General features: G+C 36.4%; 1 protein-coding gene across 1 annotated transcript in view; it reads right to left on the bottom strand.

Moving 5' to 3' along the window:
- The window catches only part of DLC1 (DLC1 Rho GTPase activating protein), a 368,734-nt gene that overhangs the window by 189,228 nt on the left and 157,394 nt on the right, over positions 1 to 22,112 (bottom strand). The window contains exon 5 of the mRNA XM_066236537.1: positions 14,938 to 14,971. Within this exon, the coding sequence (XP_066092634.1) occupies positions 14,938 to 14,971 (34 nt within the window). The remainder of the gene's footprint in view (positions 1 to 14,937; positions 14,972 to 22,112) is intronic.

The following is a 22,112-nucleotide window of genomic DNA, read 5'->3' as shown; positions in this document are numbered from 1 at the left end:
TGTCCTGACTTTGCCAACATCGTTTTCCTTGCCTAGAAACATCTCAGATCTTCATTTTCAGTTTTTTAAGGCTTTCTTTTCCTGCAGATCTTCACTGTACTGCTCCATTTAGGTGACCACTCTCAACTAAATTTCTAGAATCTCCAGCACCTTACAACTTAGCTTTTATCACTTATGTTGCTCAGCATGCTGGAAGCATTCTCAAGGTCTAGATAGAACAAGGATATCCTGAGACAGCTAATCAGAAGATGCAGAAAAAGGAGCACATATCAACATTATTTGTTCCCAGTTCCTTTCCCCTTTATCACTGACCCTCAACTGTCGAGTAGAGGGGAGAGGAAGTGGGAGAGAAAGAGGTTGAAGAAGAGAATTGGATGGGCTGACATTTGGCTGGACTCAGATTAACCTAGAGCAAGAATAATACATTCCCCTGAGAACGAGATAAAGATTGTAGCCTTACTAAAGAATGATAACATTTAGACCTGTTTGCAGAAATATATGGTTGTAATTTTTTACTGTCACTTAGGCTGTTTTTAGGATTACAAAATTGCAAATTAGGAATGCCTTTTTCCTTAAGGCAGGGGTAGTCAACCTTTTTATACCTACTGCCCACTGTCAGTAGTAAAACTTTCTAACCACCCACCGGTTCCACAGTAATGGTGATTTATAAAGTAGGGAAGTAACTTTACTTTATAAAATTTATAAAGCAGAGTTATAGCAAGTTAAAGCATATAATAATAATTACTTACCAAGTACTTTATGTTGGATTTTCGTTAAGTTTGGCAGAATAAATCTTTATAAAACAACTTAATATAGTTAAATCTATCTTTTTATTTATTTATTTTTATTTTTAAATTTTTTGTATTTTTTGTATTTTTCTGAAGCTGGAAACGGGGAGAGACAGTCAGATAGACTCCCGCATGCGCCCGACCGGGATCCACCCAGCACGCCCACCAGGGGCGATGCTCTGCCCACCAGGGGGCGATGCTCTGCCCCTCCGGGGCGTCGCTCTGCCACAACCAGAGCCACTCCAGCACCTGGGGCAGAGGCCAAGGAGCCATCCCCAGCGCCCGGGCCATCTTTGCTCCAATGGAGCCTTGGCTGCGGGAGGGGAAGAGAGAGACAGAGAGGAAGGAGGGGGGGTGGAGAAGCAAATGGGCGCCTCTCCTATGTGCCCTGGCTGGGAATTGAACCCGGGTCCCCCGCACGCCAGGCCGATGCTCTACCGCTGAGCCAACCGGCCAGGGCCTATCTTTTTATTTATACTTTGGTTGCTCCACTACCACCCACCATGAAAGCTGGAATGCCCACTAGTGGGTGGTAGCGACCAGGTTGACTACCACTGTCCTAAGGCATTCTGCCCTTCTGCCATTTTACTGTCTTAAGTCACCCTAGTTAACCCTGGGAGATGAGAAGGTAGAACTGTAGAGAACTTTATATATAAAACAAGGACCTGGTCCAAATAAACATCTACTTACTGAGTGTCAAGTGGTGGGACATTCAAGTTCTCGTTGTCTAATCTCTACCTTTTTTTTCTCTCCCTATCAAGTCTGTATATGAAATTATTTTCACTGCTTTAAAATGTTGTCATCTTTAGTTGATTAGATATGATTGGGCTGGCTAATGACAAATATGTGATTACTTTGCTTCTTCAATAAACTTTTACTATGAATGTATCTTCTCTCTCATCCTATAGCTCTCTAAGGGTAGATAGTTTTGTAAGCCCAGCACATTATTTGGTAAAAATAGATATTCAAAAATATTTCTGATTATGTTTGTCATAAAATACGACCTTTTGTTAGCCATTCAGTGTCATGATAATTTTTCTGAAACCCTAGAATCTTGTTATGCAGTACAGACTTTGAAGTACATATTGAAATTTTATGCATGTGGAGGAAGAATAAATGGGAAACTCTGATTGACATTAACCAGTGATCTTCAACTTTTAGTGCGGATAACTCCATGGACAGCATATTATATTTAAGATACTTAGCCTTAAGGATTTTGATTCAGGAGGCCTACAAGCATTCAGGAATCTGAATTTTTAAACAAATATTCTAGAAAATTATGAGGCACATTTTAACAAACATTGCATTAAAAGGATATGACTTTATTTTCAATTAAAATGTCATTTTCTTTCAATTAAAAAATTATTGCATGTCCTTATGTGCAAGACATTCAGAGCTAAACCAGACATAGATTTTATTAAATAATAGGGAAAACAAGCCTTAAATATCATAATAAAGTGCATGAAAGGATAAAAAACTCATGAGAACTTTAAATACTGTATTGAGTGTTCTGGGGAAAAGGGCTGAATTTAGACTAGTGGAGGGCCTGGAAAGCTTCAAAGAGGCAACAGTCATCAGCAAAGCTACCGAGGTAGAAAGTGAGGGTGTGGAGAGTGTGAGCATTCCCGCGAGGAGTCTCATAGGCAGTTGAGAATGAGGTGAGGAGCCTGGCTGAATGGGTAGGGCTGGGGATTGTGTACACATATCTTGGGTTTGCTGAGATTCCCAAGAGAAATGAAAGGACAGATAAGAAAAGAAAATGCAAATATCAAAAGCCATGCCACATACATATTTAAGGCTTAGAAAGGGATTCAGTGAGAAAAAGATTCAGTAGTAAATATTATTCTTAGTTATATTACAAATGATATCAATGTGTACTCATATAAATATGTAACTATTTCTATGTGTTATGTAATATTAACTTCCATTATTTGAGACTAAATAAACCTCTCATATTAGAAAATTAAGACTAAGGTTAAACCATTATAATAAAAATAAAAGCATTATATTTACCTAAAGTATTTAAACTATATAATTCCATAGACTTGATCACATATTTATATTTTTATTGTTTATATTACTTATGTAGACATGTATAGAAATATAAGTAAGGCTAGCATTGTGAAGTATTCCCTTACTCTTCTTTCTTGTAAAAACAAAACAAAACAAAATAAAACCACAAAACCCCTAAGGGTTAAACAATTTCACCAAAGAAAACAAAAGGGAGGTAAGCTGAAGTCATGGGAAATGGTAGAGAAAGAGCAAGAGGCTGAAAACCTACCACAGATGGAGCAAAGATTTTCCAGATGTGGAATTCTTTCTATGCATCAGCGCTGCTAGCTTGGCTCACTTAGGTTCTACCAGGAAAAAATAAAAGGCAACTATGACTTCCTTCTAACTTTTATCTGTAATCTAACTAAACCTACTTTGCTGAAAAGTTATATATTTTTTCCTTTAGGAAAATGTCTTCATATCTGTAATTTGCCGTTGTTTTTTAAAAGCTGGCTTACGTTCTAGATGGGAGTGCTTTGGGAACGCCTGAAGATATTTGTGTATGTGCTGGAATATCTCCATTTGGAAAGACATTTCTCATGTGTCTTTTTCACAGTCCCCATGTCCACATCACAGAAAGCCCAGGATGCCCCCAGTACGTGAGGACGAAGGGTCACTGCTCTGTTTATGTTCTGCTGTCATGGGCCATCTGGGAAATGGCTCCTGATTAGTTGAGAATGATGAGTGCCATCTCAGAGTCAGGGTCACAAGTTAGACCTAGATGACTTGTATTTTTTTTTAGAAGTCCCCAAATTTGATGTTCAGAAATATACATAATAATGAATGTTTCATGACACAATAACTAAAATAATACAGCTTTCTGCTGTTCTTAAGTCAGAAAATACAAAATGCTTACGTCCACTTTGGGTCACCTGATTGGTCTTTGAAATTCATGGGTGAAACATCCTGTTTCCATCATTGCAGCTGGAATGCAGCCATTAGACATCTTAGAGGAAAAACCTCATGAAAATGCCCCCATATCTCATACATGTGACTTTATTTTTAATTAAAAACCATTAAGTTATAGAATACAGGTAAGTCTAGTAGAATTCCAATATTTTTCTCTTAAAGATAGTTAATTTTAAAAATACATTTACTGCCTGACCTGTGGTGGCGCAGTGGATAAAGCGTCGACCTGGAAATGCTGAGGTCGCCGGTTCAAAACCCTGGGCTTGCCTGGCCAAGGCACATATGGGAGTTGATGCTTCCAGCTCCTCCCCACCTTCTCTCTCTGTCTCTCTCTCTCTCCCTCTCTGTCTCTCTCTCTCCTCTCTAAAATGAATAAATAAAATTTAAAAAAAATAAAAAATAAAAAAAAAATAAAAATACATTTACTGTCTCAACCCTGTTTGTTTGTTTATGTGCTTCCCTCTTGGTTTTACAGTATTAATTATTGTTATTTAATATCTGTGTTGACTCAACTGCTCCATTTTCTTGCTCCTTTTTGCAAAATGGTTTCTACTGTGACTTCTTACAGTTGATGTGAACTTTCAGCTGATATTCTTGTTGCTGATTGAGAGAGTCCTTCTGGCTCATTATTTATTTATTTACATTTTTCCTTCTTATTGAATTTATTGGGGTGACACTGGTTAACAAAATTATATAGGTTTCAAGCACACAGTTCTACAACACATCATCTGGCTGATAATTTATATAAGAGAGCTAGAAATAGATAGATGATAGATAGATGATAGATAGATAGATAAGACCAAGACCACTTGCCAGCCAATGTATTTTCTAGCCTTGAGTCAAGTCAGTCCAGTTGGCTTTGGCCATAAGTTAGGATAGGGTGTCACAGGGCTCAAAGACTGCTTTTTTCAGGGAAGAAGATAAGATGAGCGATGATCTGTCTGATTCAAAGGAAAAGCTGAGCAATTTCAGAAGGCTTCATGTAAAAAATGGCATTTAAGCGAATCCTTGAATAAACAGTGTGATTTGGAGAAAAAAATAGCAGAAGAATACTTTGGGGACAGTAAGTTTCAGGAACAAAGACATAAAGATATAAATATGTAGACCCATAAATTATATGAATTATGACAGCTTAAAATTTTCGATCCTATTTTTATTAGAACACTTGGAGTTGGGAGAAATGGTGGCACTAGGCATGAAGAGGTCCATGATGCATCAGTTTTGGAGCAAAAGTGATTCATGTTCTGAGTAGCTTAGTGTGTACTACAGTTAATATAGAGGAAGCATCTAGCTCTCTTCTATGAGACTACATGGTAGGTACGCAATAAATAATAGCTATTGATCATGTATTTGGTAGTAGTATTTTTCTTTTGGGAGCTTGAAGAAATTCAAAAGGAGAGAAATGAAGTCATGAAAATCAATGGCTAAGAAAGAAAAGATAAAAGTTCATTGCAGTATATATTATGATTAATGTTTTTAAAAAGTTTGTACATTAAAAATATATTAAATAAGTTCCTTTAATTAAGGTATTTTCATACAATTGAGTATTTTTCAGTGCTAAAAGAAAATGAGCTATCACGGAGGAACTTTAAATCCATATTGCTAAGTGAAAAGAGAATCTGAAAAGGCTACATGCTGTACTGTTATAATATCACATGGAACAGTTTCCCTTCCCTAAAATCTTCTGTGCTCCACTGAGTCATGACTCCCTTTCCCCAACTCCTGGTAACCCCTAATCTTTCTACTATGGCCGTGATTTTGCCTTTAAGCAACTGTCATATAGTTTGAGTGGTACTTTCCACTTAGTTTTTCTGTAAATTAAAATTTCTTTAAAAAATAAAGTGTTAGTTAAACATTTTTAAGTTCACAGCATTGTGCTAAGTGACTTTTTAAAAAGATGCTTAAAAGTCAAGACAAATAAAACATTCAATGGATGATGACAATCTACATGTTATCAAGTATGAAAATGACCAGTGCAGACTATATATGCTGTAGATCAGGGGTCAAGAACCTATGGCTCGCGAGCCAGATGTGGCTCTTTTGATAGCTGCATCTGGCTCACAGACAAATCTTTAATTAAAAAAATAATAACGTTAAAAATATAAAACATTCTCATGTATTACAATCCATTCATTTCCTACCGCTCATGTTCATGGTTGCGGGTGGCTGGAGCCAATCACAGCTCTCCTCTGGGACAACACCAAATTTTTATTGGATAATGTGTAACGTACACGGGTCGTTGTATGGCTCTCATGGAATTACATTTTAAAATATGTGGCGTTCATGGCTCTCTCAGCCAAAAATGTTCCTGACCTCTGCTGTAGATGTATCATCTCCAAAAGCATGAAATTCATATAAGCAAGAAATCAGAAGACTTCACAGTGAAGGTGAGACTCAAAGGAGACCTTGGGGGTTGAGGAAATCAATTTCTGCAAAGGAAACTGAAAGAGCAAATTCAGTTTAAATTATGCAGAAGCAAATTCAAGAGAAAAGTGAGGTTTGCACCCATGACTAGAGAGGAAAGTATATGCTAGGGGTGGCTGGGAAATAAGGTTGGAAAAGAAGGCTAAAATCAGATTATGGAAACATTTATTGATCAGCCTGAGGAGTCTTGGCATTTAACCACTACATGCAACATAGTTGGTTAAGAGCATGCATTCTAGACTGAGTTGCTTGTGTTGAATCCTGCCTTGGCCACAATATGTCTTTGGGTATTTCAGGAAACCATCCTGAGTCTCAGGTTCCTCATCTCTATAATGTAGAAAAGAGTACCACCTACTTTATAGAGTTGTTAGAAGATTAAATGAATTCATATCTACAAAGTGCTTAGAAAAGTGCAGGCACAGAGGAAATGCTTACAGTTCGAATCTGTTCGAACATTCATCAGACAAACATTAAGTCAAAAACTTCCTAAGAGGTTGCATTACATGGGTGCAGAGAAAATGTCTGCCTTTCAAGAAATCACAGCAGGGAAAATATTTGGCTAAATATTATCCAAGAAGAGCATAGACTTAAAAAGGTAGGTAAATTCAAGAAGTGATGAACTGTACTGTCACCCTCCATTTATCTATTTTCTGAAATCCAGGAGAAAGAATTGATTGAACATTTATATGAGAAGTTTATCATATTAACAGTTTGGAGTCATTGGAGTATGTTTTCTGGGAAAGTGCAATGGTTGGAAAAATTTAAAAACAAAAACAAAAAACAAAACACCAATGTGGTTGGTAAGTGAGGGCTTTTTGATTTTGTTTAAACATCACTGTGGAACTCTGTGAGACCTTCCTACCTGGATACGGTAGTCAGGACAACATAGCTTCTTAAATCCAAGATCAGCTCTTCTGCAATAATCAGACTGGCTTTCTGTTCAGCCTGTACAAGACCGGCCTTTTCTTGGGCATTGGTTCATTTGTTACGGCTGATGATGACTGCTTTGGATTTTCCATTTTGATAAACTATAGCTTAAAATCATACCTTAATTCTGTAATAAAAATGTTGAAGGATCAATCTGGAAAAGATATGGATCTCAGGCTCTTGCTTATGGAGAAACAAATGAAAATCCTTTAAACCAATAAAGGGTGTGATTAGGGCATGTCTTACTCAGACAGATCTAAGTAATACTTTGTTATATGTACCTCCCCAAAGAAATTAAATCAATGTACTATTATCTTGTCAGTTGAATATATGTGTTTCTATTCATTATTAATAAAAGTAACTGAACTGTAGACCACACTGGGAACTTTATTAAGGTAAATAAATATTTGAAGGCATCTAAGAAATGATCAGACATAATTTTCAAACTAAACAAAAGTTCTTCTATTGATTTGTAAATGCAACTGATCAAAAAGTCCTTTTCATTAATTGTGTTTTCTCCAAGAAGATTGAAATGACAAATTAATTTTTTTATCAATAAAAAAGGTCAATATCAGTTAAAATACTGAAATGCAAAACTGCCTCATTAGCCTGTACGGGTAGTTCATAGTCACCTCTTCATACTGCTAGCAGTCATTCTTTCAAAAGATAGAGGGAACGAAATGTGCATCTGACTGTTTGGAGGAAGAAACCTGCAATCTGTCAAATCCTGGGAAAAGTTATGGTCAGAGTAAAACTGGAGATTCACGAGGAGCCTGCATGAGCTGTCTGGTGTGTCAAAGAAATGGGTTGATTCCAAACCATTTCTTGAGCATCTGCTCTGTGCAAGATTCTACACTGGGTGTGGGTGAGAAAGAGGAAATGAAAGCTTTATGCCTTTAAGGAGCATAAAATATGTCAGTATTTTAATTGACATTGACCTTTTTTATTGATCTTCCTGGAGAAAAGACAATTTATGAAAAGGCCTTTTTCACATCACAGCCTGATGAGGAAGATAGTTCATAAACAGAAATACATTGTGGGAATCACTAAATGCCACAGGAAGGTACAGCCACCATTAGTGATAGAGACCTGGAAGGATCACTCCCCGTGTAAGAGGCAACGTTTGAATTGGAACTTGTTAAAAGAGAAATTATCATGTACCTGTGTTGCTCGTCATATGATTGAGAAGAAAAGGAAATATGTTTAATTGGTTTTGGTGATACAGTAGACTTGATTTACGTATTTGGTAATAAACAAAAGATACCAATAAGAATGGTAAGAAAAATATTTAGAAAGTTATCCATATTGAAAAATACCCTATGAATTCAAGATTTTTGCCGTTGAAGAATAGCTTACTTATATTTTTCATGAATTCCTTGATACCTGAAAGCTAATATGTTTCCTCTCAACAGCCCAGTCAACCACAGACAACTTTTCATGCATTAGTTTACATTAGGTTTCAGAAAAAAAACGAGAGGTTGTGTGCAGGCATACCCTAAATTCCTTCCTTATAAAAAAGCAGGCAAGCAGAGACCATATACTAAGAAAAGTGCAGCAAGTGAGTATTTATAAGCCATTAGTATAAAAATAATGAAATTCATTTTCTGAGAGTGAAAGGGAATAAAGAACTTGGAATGTTGGCCAAAGGCCAGCCAGCCTCGATAAAGACAATTTTCAGATCCTGCCGAACCCTATAAAACAGCTGGGGTCTGTGCTGTTACAGAAAGTGCTTTACTTAGCATAGAGTGATAAAATTCTACGTGAGCTGTGGGAATATTATGAGTGTAGTGCAAAGCATTTTCTGAATTTTAAAAGATCTTATTTATTCGTTATTTTCCCAAACATCAAGCAACTACAATAATGCCAGGCATTGGGAGTACAGAGTCGAATGAAACCAAATTCTGTTTTTCAGGTGCTTACTTACAGTCAGTGCATGAGATGGTATTAAACTGAGTTGATTCATACTAAAATGGAAGCATAATGCAGGGAAGATTCTATCAAAGGATACGTCAGAAATAGAGCAGTTTTTTAAAAAATCAAATCCTTTTGGGTCTGCAAGTATTGGAACATGGCTTTGAGTGCAGTAGATTGCATGGGTAATCCTCGGAATTGAAGCAATGATAATCTGATTGAAAAAGGGAGAATATCTTTGCAATTTAGGTTTCTTTTTTGTCATCTGAATTTCCCTTCTCAATGATCAAAGGCAACCAAAAAAATTAATAACAAAGGGCACCACATCTGGACTTTGTTATTTAGTATGTTTACAAGGCTTCCGTAATGAAATTATGAAATCCCTGGTTTTTCCCCTTACATGTTTGTCACAAAGAAGGGCTTGATTTTTATGTTCTGCCTTACCAAGCCACAACACAAAGTTTAGAGAGACTGCGAATTGCTGTATACTTCTGAAAGCTATCTTTCACAAGTTTTTCAGGCTGTAATCATTCACTATCAGAATTTTTAACATTTTCTGGCCAACCAAATAACCTCAACGCAGGAGAACAAACATTCTAAGAAAAATGACTAAGAAATGCAACCAAAGGCAGAGTTTAAAGTCTTCTTTCTCAATGCTGCCTTTTACATATTTGTATGGATACAACTCCAAAGAACACCATTAATTAATTATCTGGTTGAGATATTTGGCGGTTGTGAAAGCAGCAGGACAAATGGAGGAAGAAGGGGGTGGGTTGAGGTTATAGAACTCTATTGAACCTAAATCATTTAAGATCAAAGCCAAACCATCGTTGCGATTACAATTTGTTCATTACCGTATCTTTTCAGAACACCTACTATAAGCTAGTAATTGTTTTAATTACAAGACATGTAAAGACAATAATCTTGACCTAGAAAAGCTCATGGCTCAGAGAAAAAGATGCTCAGTGAAGCCCGTTAATAGGACTAAAATAGAAAAACATATAGAGTTTTCTAGAAACACAGTATAATCAATGACTAAACTGTCTGGGAAATAATTAACTAAGGAGGAAGTAGTGTTAGGGCTAATAAAACAAGTAGAATTTTCAAGACAGACAGGACAAAAATGAATATTTACCATATTTGGCTAATGATAGCACAGTCTGTTTTCCATGTGATTTAATTTTAGAATGAGAGATTTCATAATACTCCATTTTATTACGTTTCAAATATGCCAGAATCACATTTTAGTGACCAAAACGCAATGTTAATTTTCTAAGTTACATGCTTCTGTGCAATGAAGAACACATTCTAAATCATAAGGTAGCTATTGCTCTTCCCTACGTGACTGAATGATACGAAACTGAATTCCTTTATGATGAAGAGAAACATGGTGCACATCTTTATGCTTTTTCCTGAAAAACCATCTCTCCCTCTACATCTACCTATCATTTATTTATTTTTTTAAAAAAGGCAGTTGCAGGATCTAGGCAGAAGTAGTAAAATGGAATTAAGAGGGGTTCTGTGGCTGGAGGTGATGGCTGAAGTATATATAACGAAGAAGCGAATACATAGACACAAAGAAATAAAAAGAAAACATCAGTAGGTATACAAGCAAGCCCTAGCAGAAAACAGATGCCACCTTGGATAAATTGAGGAAGTTTAGTCTCAGAACTACTTGTAAAGGGTGCATGGAGACCACAAGGGCAAAAAGAGAGAACGGTTGTCAGATCCTAGAAACTTGTGTGGAAAGGGTCCTCTAGGAGAAGGCAGGAGTGACTCCTCAGGAGGCCCCACTGGTCCCCTACCCTCTGTCTCCCGCTCGGACTCCTCATTAGTATATACAATGGGAAGACAGAAAGGAGAGCAGCTCTTCGATTTTGCCGGCATCAGCCTCCAGGGCTCAGAGCGGGGAGAAGTAGGGTTGGGTGTGGATCTGAGGGGCAAAGACATATCCAGTACAATAAATGATACTGTAGCCGGATTACAAATGTCAAGCAAGAAAGCGTGACCTTACCCTGTAGGAAGACAAAGAACCTGTTGAAGCAGGAATTTATATTCTCAGGTTGTGATTTTCAAAGATGGCTCTGGTGGCAGTGTAGAGAGTGGACTGATGTAAAGCTAGGTGCGGGCTGGGAAGCTGTCTGGACAGTGTGGTGAAAGTCCAGCGGGCAGTGGAGGGCTGAACTGAAGCAGTGGCAGGGAGAGTAGACGGGAGATGATGAGAAGGTAGGGTTGTGTGCAGCAGGTGAGGGAGTCCAGCTCCCTTAGGGACTCGGGATATAGGAAGTCACGGGAAAATAGCACACAAGTTACACCTTTTAAAGGGACTACTCTTTGTGGAAATCAAAGATGATCTGTTTACAAGAGAGAATTTCAGTCTATAACAGACAGAAATTTCTATTGAGAGGGTAAATATGATCAGTTTTGTCTATACTGTGATAACTTCCATCCGGATTAATTCACTCAGAAATTTATGGAGAAAGTAATCTCTTTCTTTCACATGAACAGCTGTTTAGTTGTTAATTAGTGCCCTGAGCAAATGTTTAAGGACTCTTGGAGCATCATGGACAGTAGTAATACAGCTAGCTTCTATTTGGCTTGTACACATAGTGATTATAAGCACAAACAATTATTAAAAAAAAAAAGCTACTATTTTGTAGGAACTGCTTTGTGCCAAGCATTGTTGCCTTACAACAAAAGCATGACAGCTTCTTTATTTATACTCAAGAAATGAGAAAATGAGAAGCTTAAGTAACTTGCTCAAGGCCACACAGATAGAAAGCAGATGTGCTGAAGAATATAGCAATGACATTGGGACCAGTCTTTAGGGGCATACAGACTCTAGTGGAGTAACAGAAGTTATTTGAAATATTATGTGTTGAATATATTGATACTTGTGTGGTTAGTTACGATTTTTTAAAAAACAAATAAATTGTATTCTATTTCAGATCCTGAGAATGCCCATTCTGTTACAGTTTCCTGAAAACAATATTTTTTTATTTGATTATTGTCCCAGGAAGCTTTCTGAATAAGTTGGGTTGAGGAATTCCTGTTGAGAAGAAGTAAGGGAGGCTCTTAGCCTAACAGAATATTCTCAATTATAGTTTGAGGTCCTTCAGGGTAAGGATGTTGCTTTGTTATAATTGCTTTCTGGATGGAACCTAATATGATGCCTACTATGTGTTGCTGTTCAATAAGTGTTAGTGGAATGAATAAACCAGTGAAAAGTTGTTTCATAATTGTTTCCCCCTGGAGTTTCTTTGCAATCACAAGGTGGGAGACAAGCAGCAAAATAGATTTCACTAAACTTAGTTTACATAGCAACATGGATCAGAATAGAAGATGTCGACTTAGGCTGACCTGTGGTGGCGCAGTGGATAAAGCATCAACCTGGAACGCTGAGGCCACCAGTTTGAAACCCCTGGCTTGCCTGGTCAAGGCACATATGGAATTTGATGCTTCCTGCTCCTCCCCTACCCCTTCTCTCTTTTTCTATCCTCTCTTTAAAATGAATAAATAAAAATAATTAAAATTAAAGAAAAAGAAGATGTCCACTTAAAGGACACACAGAGACAATCATACAACTGCAATTCAAGAATTATTAATGGAGTGTAACCCGATTATACTGTTTAGAGCTTCACAAAGCTTAGTGAAGTGGGTTCCAGTTGGCTGGAATGGGCACTCACATATTAAAAATAAGATTTCTTAATAAGGGACAATAGGCTACATCCGTTTAGCAAGACAGAAAAAAGTGACAGGCCTTAGTGACAGGTATGATGCTTAACCATATTTAAGAGCTCAATTAACCCCCAGCTTGAGTGGTTCTTTTGTCTCGATTGCGGTTCCTCTGTATAACAGAGCTTAAAAATAGAGATTCATAAAGACAGGAATAAAAAGATTTACATTTGCATATAAAATACCCAAATGTTTTAAATATTTTAAATAGGGCATAATAAAGTATAAGAATACAAGAATTAGATTGCTTAGACTGCTATGGTCCTTTAAAACTTTTGAAATAAGTCTCATATTCTCTTTTAAATTGTTAAATCTGTTACCATTATTAATTAAATATTCAAACATAAGCCTTTATTTTGACACAAATTCACTGATTTTTAGAAATATATATATATATAATTTTCTTGTATTTATATAATCAAACAAAATTGTATTTCCTCCTAAACAAATCAGCACATTCTCAAGAAATCTAAATTAAAATTCATTCTGGAGTAAATTCAAATCATTCTAATGTTTTAATATATAGAAGCCAGGTTCTGCTCAAATCATTCCATCCTGGGTTAAGCATCTCAAGTAGAGCATCCAGGTACCTAAGACCTAGGTAGGTCACAGATGTCAATCAGAGAGTCTATGCTTCACAGATTATCTCGTGGAACCTCTGTAAATGACACTTATTAACACTTCCTCTGTGTGCCCTAGCAGTATAGAAATGACCTAAAGAGATATTAAGTAAAGAATGACAATGAACTTTTTTGTGGTTATTGTTCTTGGGGAGGAAAACTTTCAGGCTTATGATAAAAAGTGGTTATTGCATTATATTTATACCCTCTTTAATTTGTTTCTTGTTGTAATAAAAAATACTTTTAAAATATCTGAGAAGCTTGATAAAATGAAGCGCTTCTCCCTATCAATCTGAAATCATTTAACTTCCCTGAACGAAGAGAACTCGTTGGCTCCCCAGCCTCTCAAGTAATGGCATTTCCATCCCTTTTCCCTTTCCTTACCAGCCAAGAATTTACATCCTAATTTCCTCCTTGGGGTATGAAAGACTATGCTGGTATTCTGGAACAAGATGACAAATTTACCCCCTAATATACTTGGTTTGAATTGTAGTTTATCTTGGGAATTATAGAGAATGTCACAACCATATAATACCACTGCATTGTTAAATAGAACATTTTCCTCTTGAACTAACCAATACGTGATGCCAGTTCAATATTTTCCTTCTATTCTGAGTGGTTACTTTCAACATATTACAGTAAAGACATCAGGAACAGCCTAACATCGAGAGAAACCTTTAGCCATGGCAGGATAGACCATAAAAACATTTGTGTGAAAACTAGCAACAAAAATAAGATCACTGAACTAGAAAGGGAACATCCTTGTATGAAAACCATATCAGACAAACGCCAGTGCTTCACTATACAATCAATTGAAATCGTGACATCTTCTTTTAGATACAATAAACCAGTAATACAGCTCTTAAAAATCATAAATGTCTAAGAACTAAGTGATGGGCTTCAAGTTTGGGAGTAAACTTTTAATCTGTACTTTAAAAAACTATTGTTATTACACAGAAAACATAAAACAATATTGAGGGAGACCAACAGATTTCTTAAAAGCATATAATCCCATCAGTTCAACTCTTAATTTTTGGTATTCTGTGTTTCTCATTGTCCTTACCATTTTTTCATAATATTGTTAAATAGTTATAATGAAGGCGCAGACATGGAAAAATAGTATAATTTTTCCCAATAATTATTCATATTGCTGTACAATTATATTTTTGATGGTATAGCATCAGCTTTAAGTAAGTACATTTTTTATTAAACATGTTACTTTTAATTAAAAATTAAATCTTGATAAATATTAACAACCTATTTCCAAAGACCATTCTCCAGTATACTGAACAACATTTCATTCTTTCCCCCAAGTAAAAGTTGTGGTTGTCATTACAACTTGTAGGAAGGCTACAAGAAGCACACATTCTAACATGATGAAGAGCTATATTTAAGAAACACATTTGTTTTCTTACATTTTGAGCAACACAATTTATTTTTCAGCAACTCGACTATATTTGTCAAGAGAGTGATGTGATTTATATATTTGGATATTTAATGAACTGTCTACATGAAGATGAAATTTATTCTAAAAGCGATAGGAAGGAAAACACAACCATATATCTACTCACCAGCCTTTTCCTTCTCTGAAATACCTGGAATAGCCTGGAAAAGAAAACAAAAGTCACAAAATTGTGGTATTATTAGAAAGATACATCAAATAACATTATTAGGAATAAAATGGAGTACTATAAATGGAGGAAAATTAAATCGAACTTGGCAATAGAAAAACAAGAAGTCAAAGGTTCTGAATAGACATTTTCCCAAAGAAGACATTTAAATGGCCAGAGGGTACATGAAAAGATTCTCAGCGTCATTAATCATCAGGGAAATGCAAATTGAAATCACAGTGAGAGATCACCTCACACCTGTTAGGAAGGTTATCAAGAAGACAAGAAATGACATCTGTTGGTGATGATGTGGAGAAAGGGAAACGGAACCCATGGGCACTGTTGGTGGGAATGAAAGTTGGTGCTGCCACTATGGGAAACAGTGTGGAATTCATCAAAAAAGTTAAAAAATTTTAAATTTAATAATAAAATTAAAAAAAAAATTTTTTGACCTGTGGTGGCACAGTGGATAAAGCATTGATCTGGAAGTCTAAGGTTGTCAATTCAAAGCCCTGGGCATACCTGGTCAAGGCACATATTGGAGTTGGTGCTTCCTGCTCCTCCCCTCATCTCTCTCTCTCTCTAAAATGAATAAAATCTTAAAATTTTTTTAATTTTAATAATTAAATTTTAAAAATCAGAAATCTCATTTCTGAAATATATATATTCAAAGGAAATGAAAAAGGAAATCAAAGGGATATCTGCACTCCCATGTTTATTACAGCATTATTTATTCACACCAGCCAAGATATGGGTGTAATATATATATATATATAAAATGGAACATTATTTAGGCATAAAAAAAACCCCAAATAGTGCAATTTACAGTAACGCGAACCTTGAGGGCAATATGTTAAGTAAATTAGAGAGTAAAGAAGGGGTTACCAGTGACAGGGGGCGGGTAGGGGCAGAGTGGGTGGCAGAACTAGGGAGAGGCTGGTAACTGGGTACAAACTCCCAGCTGTACGATGAATAAGATTGGAGGAGGGAATGTGAAACATGGTGGCTGCAGTTCATAACATTGTAATATATAATTAATATCTGCTAAGAGGGTGAAACTTAAATGTTCTCACCCCAAAAGGGGAGTTATCTGAGGTAATGGCTGTGTTAATTAGTTCTTATGTAAAGACTTATTTCACAATATCTATCAAATCACCATAGGTACACTTTAAATATATTACAATTTTATTTGTCAGTTATACTTCAATAAAGCTGAAGAGGAAAAAAAAAGAGAGTTGTGGAACTATCAATAAAGTTATTAGATCCAGCTATGAGAATTCTAAATCATTGTGTTTGTTTTATCCTCTGAAGACAGATCCATATTACCCTTGAAAGATATTGGTAATAAATGAGACAAAAATACTCTTTGAATTTGGGTAGGATTTTTGGAGTTCATTTGTTCTGTCCCATTTTGGAAGGCAGAAAATATCAATTGTGTGTTGGGGCTCTGGTATTTCAAATCTCTGCCCTGTCCCTTCATGACTCAGAATCTTCCTTTAGGAGACAAGGAAGTCACTCCTACTTCACAGAGCTGCCCAGAGGACAACTAGGAGCTTCCAGAGAGCACACGAGGTCCTCAGGGAAAGTCACTGTTCTTACTGTTTGTTACTATGGGCGCTGGGCCAAAGGGTCTAAACCTCTCTGACATGAGAAATTTAAATGTTCAATTCCAAGCAACTATTGTTTATCACTATCATTATTTTAAAAATAGAGTTTAGAATGAGATGCTTACAAAAGACTTCAGAGTATAAATGTCTTTGTGGAGACTCTAAAACATTTTTAGGAAGTTGAACTTCTGGTTCCCATTTACATCCACTATTCATGTATAAAATAAAGGTAGCATGAGGACAATAACTTGTACTGGAAACCTTTTCTACTCTATCTAATTCACTGGGCCTCCTACCCCACAGCGACTGATCACATAAGATGGCCACAGGAAGGCTCATTGCACCTGTTATAGATCAGCCTGCAGAGATAGCGTTAACCTGCACTACCAGTAATATCAGATATGAAGACACCTATATCTTTGTGAGATATTTATTACTGCAGAGATCCTCACCTTTTGCATTTACAAAATTTGGAGGTCGATGTAAATTTTCAAGTAAGAGAAAATTCTTTCTCTAGATAAAAAATCGAGCGGTGGTTTTGTTTTGGCAAGACTGAGTTATACTAAAAGGATATTCTGACTTAACCTCAATCTGTGCTTAGTTGTTCACGTCTTGTTCTCAGGGTGGTGACATCTACTCTGCATCCTGACAAAGACGCAACCATGAAGAGGCTGTCCTATGACGAGCAGCAGTGGAGGGTCACGCCCAGTCATGAGGAGACTGTCAGGTGCTAAAAGGCAGCGGAGGGCCACACCCAGACAGCAGCAGAAGGATGGAGTGGGCTTTCAGCCTCTTCCTGGCCATGCTTTCATTTATAGCAGGGTAATCTGATTTTTTCTTTCCTTCTGGAAAAATTCTGATTCTATATTCCAGGAAAGCTATTTTCTCTTTTCCCTAGAAAGTTATTCTACAGTTTTGGTGATATTTGTTTAGTTCTTATATATCTTTTGGGAAAGGATTTAAAAATGGAATTAAATCCATACTGTGTTATATTTTAAGCCTAACTCTTGGATTGTCCAGCTGACTGGAGGTTGCAGCTTTTAAATGGACTTTTTTCATTTATGAAAAGCAAATAAACAAACAATAAAAATAAAAAACCTTTCATTGATAAGATTGTAAAGGTTGGTGATAGGTAAAGAATGTTTGATGAGAAAGGTCTTCAGCATACGAATAACTAACACTAAGCTATTAGTGTGCACAGGGCACAATTTTAAGCTTTTATCTGCATAATCTCACTCAATCCTTAGAACAGTCCCATGAAGTTCTGTAAAGTAAAGCAATTTCTGTGAGGTCACAGGCCATAATGGAAGATAGGACACAGACACTGGCATGCTGGCACTGAGGTCACTAACACTAATATCAAAATAATAAAGAAATAAAGAATTGAAGCAATCTCATGATAAGATGTAGACTTAGCTCACAGAATCTCTGTGCAGGTTTAACGGTACTAGACATTTAGAAAAATCTAAGCCCTGGCCGGTTGGCTCAGCGGTAGAGTGTCGGCCTGGCGTGCAGGGGTCCCAGGTTCGATTCCCAGGCCAGGGCACACAGGAGAAGCGCCCATCTGCTTCTTCACCCCTCCCCCTCTCCTTCCTCTCTGTCTCTCTCTTCTCCTCCCACAGCCAAGGCTCCAGTGGAGCAAAGATGGCCCGGGCGCTGGGGATGGCTCTGTGGCCTCTGCCTCAGGTGCTAGAGTGGCTCTGGTCGCAACAGAGCGACGCCCCGGATGGGCAGAGCATCGCTCCTTGGTGGTCAGAGCGTCGCCCCCTGGTGGGCGTGCCAGGTGGATCCCAGTCGGGCGCATGCGAGAGTCTGTCTCTCCCCGTTTCCAGCTTCAGAAAAATGCAAAAAAAAAAAAAGAAAAAAAAAAAAGAAAGAAAATCTAAGTAAGCTCTCTCTTATAGCTAAAGCTTTTAAGGCAAACTGAATGTCTTGCTCTGAATTACCAGTTGACCGGTACAGGCCTTCCATATTTTATTCTATTTGATTACAAAGCATGCAGCTGAACACATATAAGTAAATATTTAATAAAAATGCTAATGAGTTGCACTATGAAGCAAACGTATTTTAGCCTCCTTATAGGCAGTGCCAATACTTCACCGAGCCAATGTCAATTACTTTAAATCTCAGCACGTTCCACACGATTCTTTAAGCTACCGAGGCTGACTTTACTAAATAACTGCAATGGCCACATGATGAGGTGGAGCAAAGAATGTCAAAGTTTAATATACCCAGAAGCTGGTAACTTCTCTTTTAAAGTAAAATCAAATCATAATAAGAGCCGGATGTCCCTCAGCTATTTTATCTTGGAATTTGAAGGAGAATTGTCTCTTTAGAATATGGTTTATAAATAATTGATTAAATTTATGAGATTTCCCAGGGATGAAAGACATTAAATTTATATAAAAAAATACTGACACTTGGCTTTTGATTAATTAAAGCTATTTGTTGATTTTTATTACATGCCTTACATTATTCTATGTCTAACAACCTTTAGGAAAGTTTTCTTTTTTTGTGTGGAATTCATATCCAATTGAAGACGATATATGAAAAGATCAAGAACAGTTCCACTCAGTTGATGCTAAATGACAATGACCATCACTGGTGTGACATGAAAGGAGCAGAAATATAGTAGATAATTAGGACTCCCCAGGTGGAAATGAAATGTTTTCTCAGTTCCTGAACCTTTAGGAAGAAGGTGTTGATCAAGAGGTTTTTTTTTTTGTTTTTTTTCACCTTTGTCTTCTGAGAAAAGATATGGCTAGGTTGGAGGTCCATGTCCTGAGGCTCCTTAGTGTTATGTCTGTTGCTTAGAAAGAAGCATTCCATGCAAGCTGGTTGTATAGTCTGGTGGAGAGTAAGTGTTCATCAAACATTTGTGGAATTAAAATACCAAATGCATATTTGTAGGTACAGTTCAAATAACATGCATGACTGCTGCTTATGAGAAAGCTCTCATAAAAAGCATATTTTTGAATTCATTAGAGGCTTTTGTTAATAGCTGCCATATGTTTCATTTGAACTGTATCCTCAGGAAGTGATTTAACATTTCTGGCAATAAAGCAATTAAATAGGATTTTCCTGCTGGCCATATGGGTTCGCTGTAACTTCATATTTTCTTCTCTCATTTCTCAATGGAACAAAGGGAAGTCTACTAATAACTTCCAAATGAGAGAAAAAAATAATTCATAGTCTTTTGTTGTTCTTCTTCATGATAGAAAGACAACCTTTCATATGGCTATCTGACCCTCCAATAGTTCTTCACATCTAAAGATTTTCATTTAAGTTAATCTGTTAAGGTGTTTTACAACTGAATTTTTAATAAGCCATTAAAGAGAAAGTTCTTTAGTAAGAGGGGAGGAAACCATTTGCTTTCTCTTAATGAGGTCTTTAAAAGTTGTGTGAGGGAGCTTAAACTGTGTGTGAGTCTGTTTGTGCTTTTGGACGTAAGAAATGGTTGGGGAAATGCTGATTTTGCCATGCCTTGTGAAAATGTTGTGGACATATGTAGATTCTTTTGGTCTGTGCTAGGATGGCTCTCTGCATTTCCAGGAGGACTTCAGCTGAACACCTTTTAAGAATTTACACTAACTACATAGAAGCTGCTACCGTAAACAATAACATAAGTAACAGATGTCATATCTGAAGCTCTTTAAATATGACAATGGAAACATTCCAATTGGTTCAATTTCTTCTTGATGACTTTAGGTAAAAATTGAGTGTGGTTTTCCTCTTTAACATGTTATTTTTATTAACATGCCATGTTCCTCACTTATATAAAGTTTTTTCTTATAATTTCTTGGAATCAGGACCACAGAATTCTACCATTCCGAAACCCCTTTAAAGCCAACCCTTTCAAACACTGGGCAGCTATGATAGACTGAAAGCTTCTGAGAAGGAATTCATTTTGGTTCTGCACTAAAAAACAACGTGCTTTAAAGCATATTCTGTTTTGATTTATAGAGAGCTTCTCCTTTTGTCCTTTGAAAATTTGTAAATATCAGTGGCAGAGTAATGTGTTTCTTTCCCTTAAAAATATTCATGTTTGTTCCCACAAAAAGATCTTATTGAGAAGTCTAGAAAAGGGTAATTAAATTCTTAGAAATTTCGGGAAAAGTTCCCTCAGTGATAGCACAGCCTTTGTCTCAGATGAGGGCATAAGAGCCCATTGTGGGTACAGGGACAACAGCAAGAGTTTGGGGATTCACATTTTTGAGGGAAGACATGAAAGACAACATAAAAAAAGGGTGCATTGGAAAATGGGTTTATTTTCATGTATTTATTTAAAGACTCTTTTGAAGTCACTCCAGTCTGCAATATTATTAGCCAGTCAATGATTTCTGTTTGCTTTCATTTGAACAAGTAGTTCATTGAAAAGCTGTGTCTGATTGACAATCTGATATCATTTCTTTTGGTTTTCAAAGTACTTCTCTAGCTTTGAGGATCATAGTTCTTTCATCGAAAATACAGACTCCTCTTGGTGAAGAGAATTTAGAATCATTTAATCATGTTTCCCAAAGTATAGCACTTCGAATACCACCTTTACAATTTTTACTATAAACATGAATCATATAAACATAAACCATTTAGTAATAATATTTTTAATACTAAATTTAAATACATTTTGGAGGGGAGTGAGGAAACTGGGTGAAAAGGTGAAGAGATTGAGAAGTACAGATTGGTAGTTACAGGACAGTCGGAGGATGTAAAGGATATGAAATATCAGTAAAATTGTAGTAATTAGGGATGGTGCTAGGTGGGTACTGGAAATATTAGGAGGAACACTTTGTAGAGTATATGATTATCTAACCACTGTGCTATACATCTGAGACTAATACAAAATATTAATTATAAGATGTAATTGAAAAAATAGAAATAAAACATCATTGAGAAAATAAAAAAATTAAAAAATACATTTTCTTTTTTTTACATGACTTGTTTTAGATAATAAAAATAAAATGTATAAATTTATGTGCTTGAATTTTTGGTCATATTATTCATAATACACATTAAAATAGCTACAACATTTTAAACGTTTATCTCTATATCAGTTGATATACACCATGCTTTGGGAAACACTTATCTAATTCTAGCTCTGTCATTTTGCTTATCAGGATTTTGAGATCCAGAGAGATTAAGTGGCTTGTCCAGTGGTACAGAGCCTTAGTTGGCCAAAAGGAGATTAGCCTAGAATCTGGGTCTTAGAGCACTATTATATCATTATTCATAAGACTGGTGAAGTCAAGAGCCACCAAGATTTATTCCCCTCAGTATTCATGATTGTGGTTTAACTTGGTCTCTCAATCGTACAATGGGAGATAATGGAAATCAGTTACCAGAAGAAGAAATGACGTGCTGGTATGAAGACTTTTTTAAGGTACACACACATACAACCAGAGTAAAATAAATACACACATAATTACCTAAGAAATGCAGTTCATGTTGCGTATCCTTCTTATTTCCAAAAGGAACTTGATATGTCTTATTTGGTATAACTTGTCAGCCATAGTGAGAATTCCCCCCCCCCCC

This window comes from Saccopteryx bilineata, chromosome 6, assembly GCF_036850765.1.
Source record: "Saccopteryx bilineata isolate mSacBil1 chromosome 6, mSacBil1_pri_phased_curated, whole genome shotgun sequence".
NCBI lineage: Eukaryota > Metazoa > Chordata > Mammalia > Chiroptera > Emballonuridae > Saccopteryx > Saccopteryx bilineata.
The sequence above is the reverse complement of the archived record's forward strand: the minus strand, read 5'-3'. Positions and strand labels throughout refer to the sequence as shown.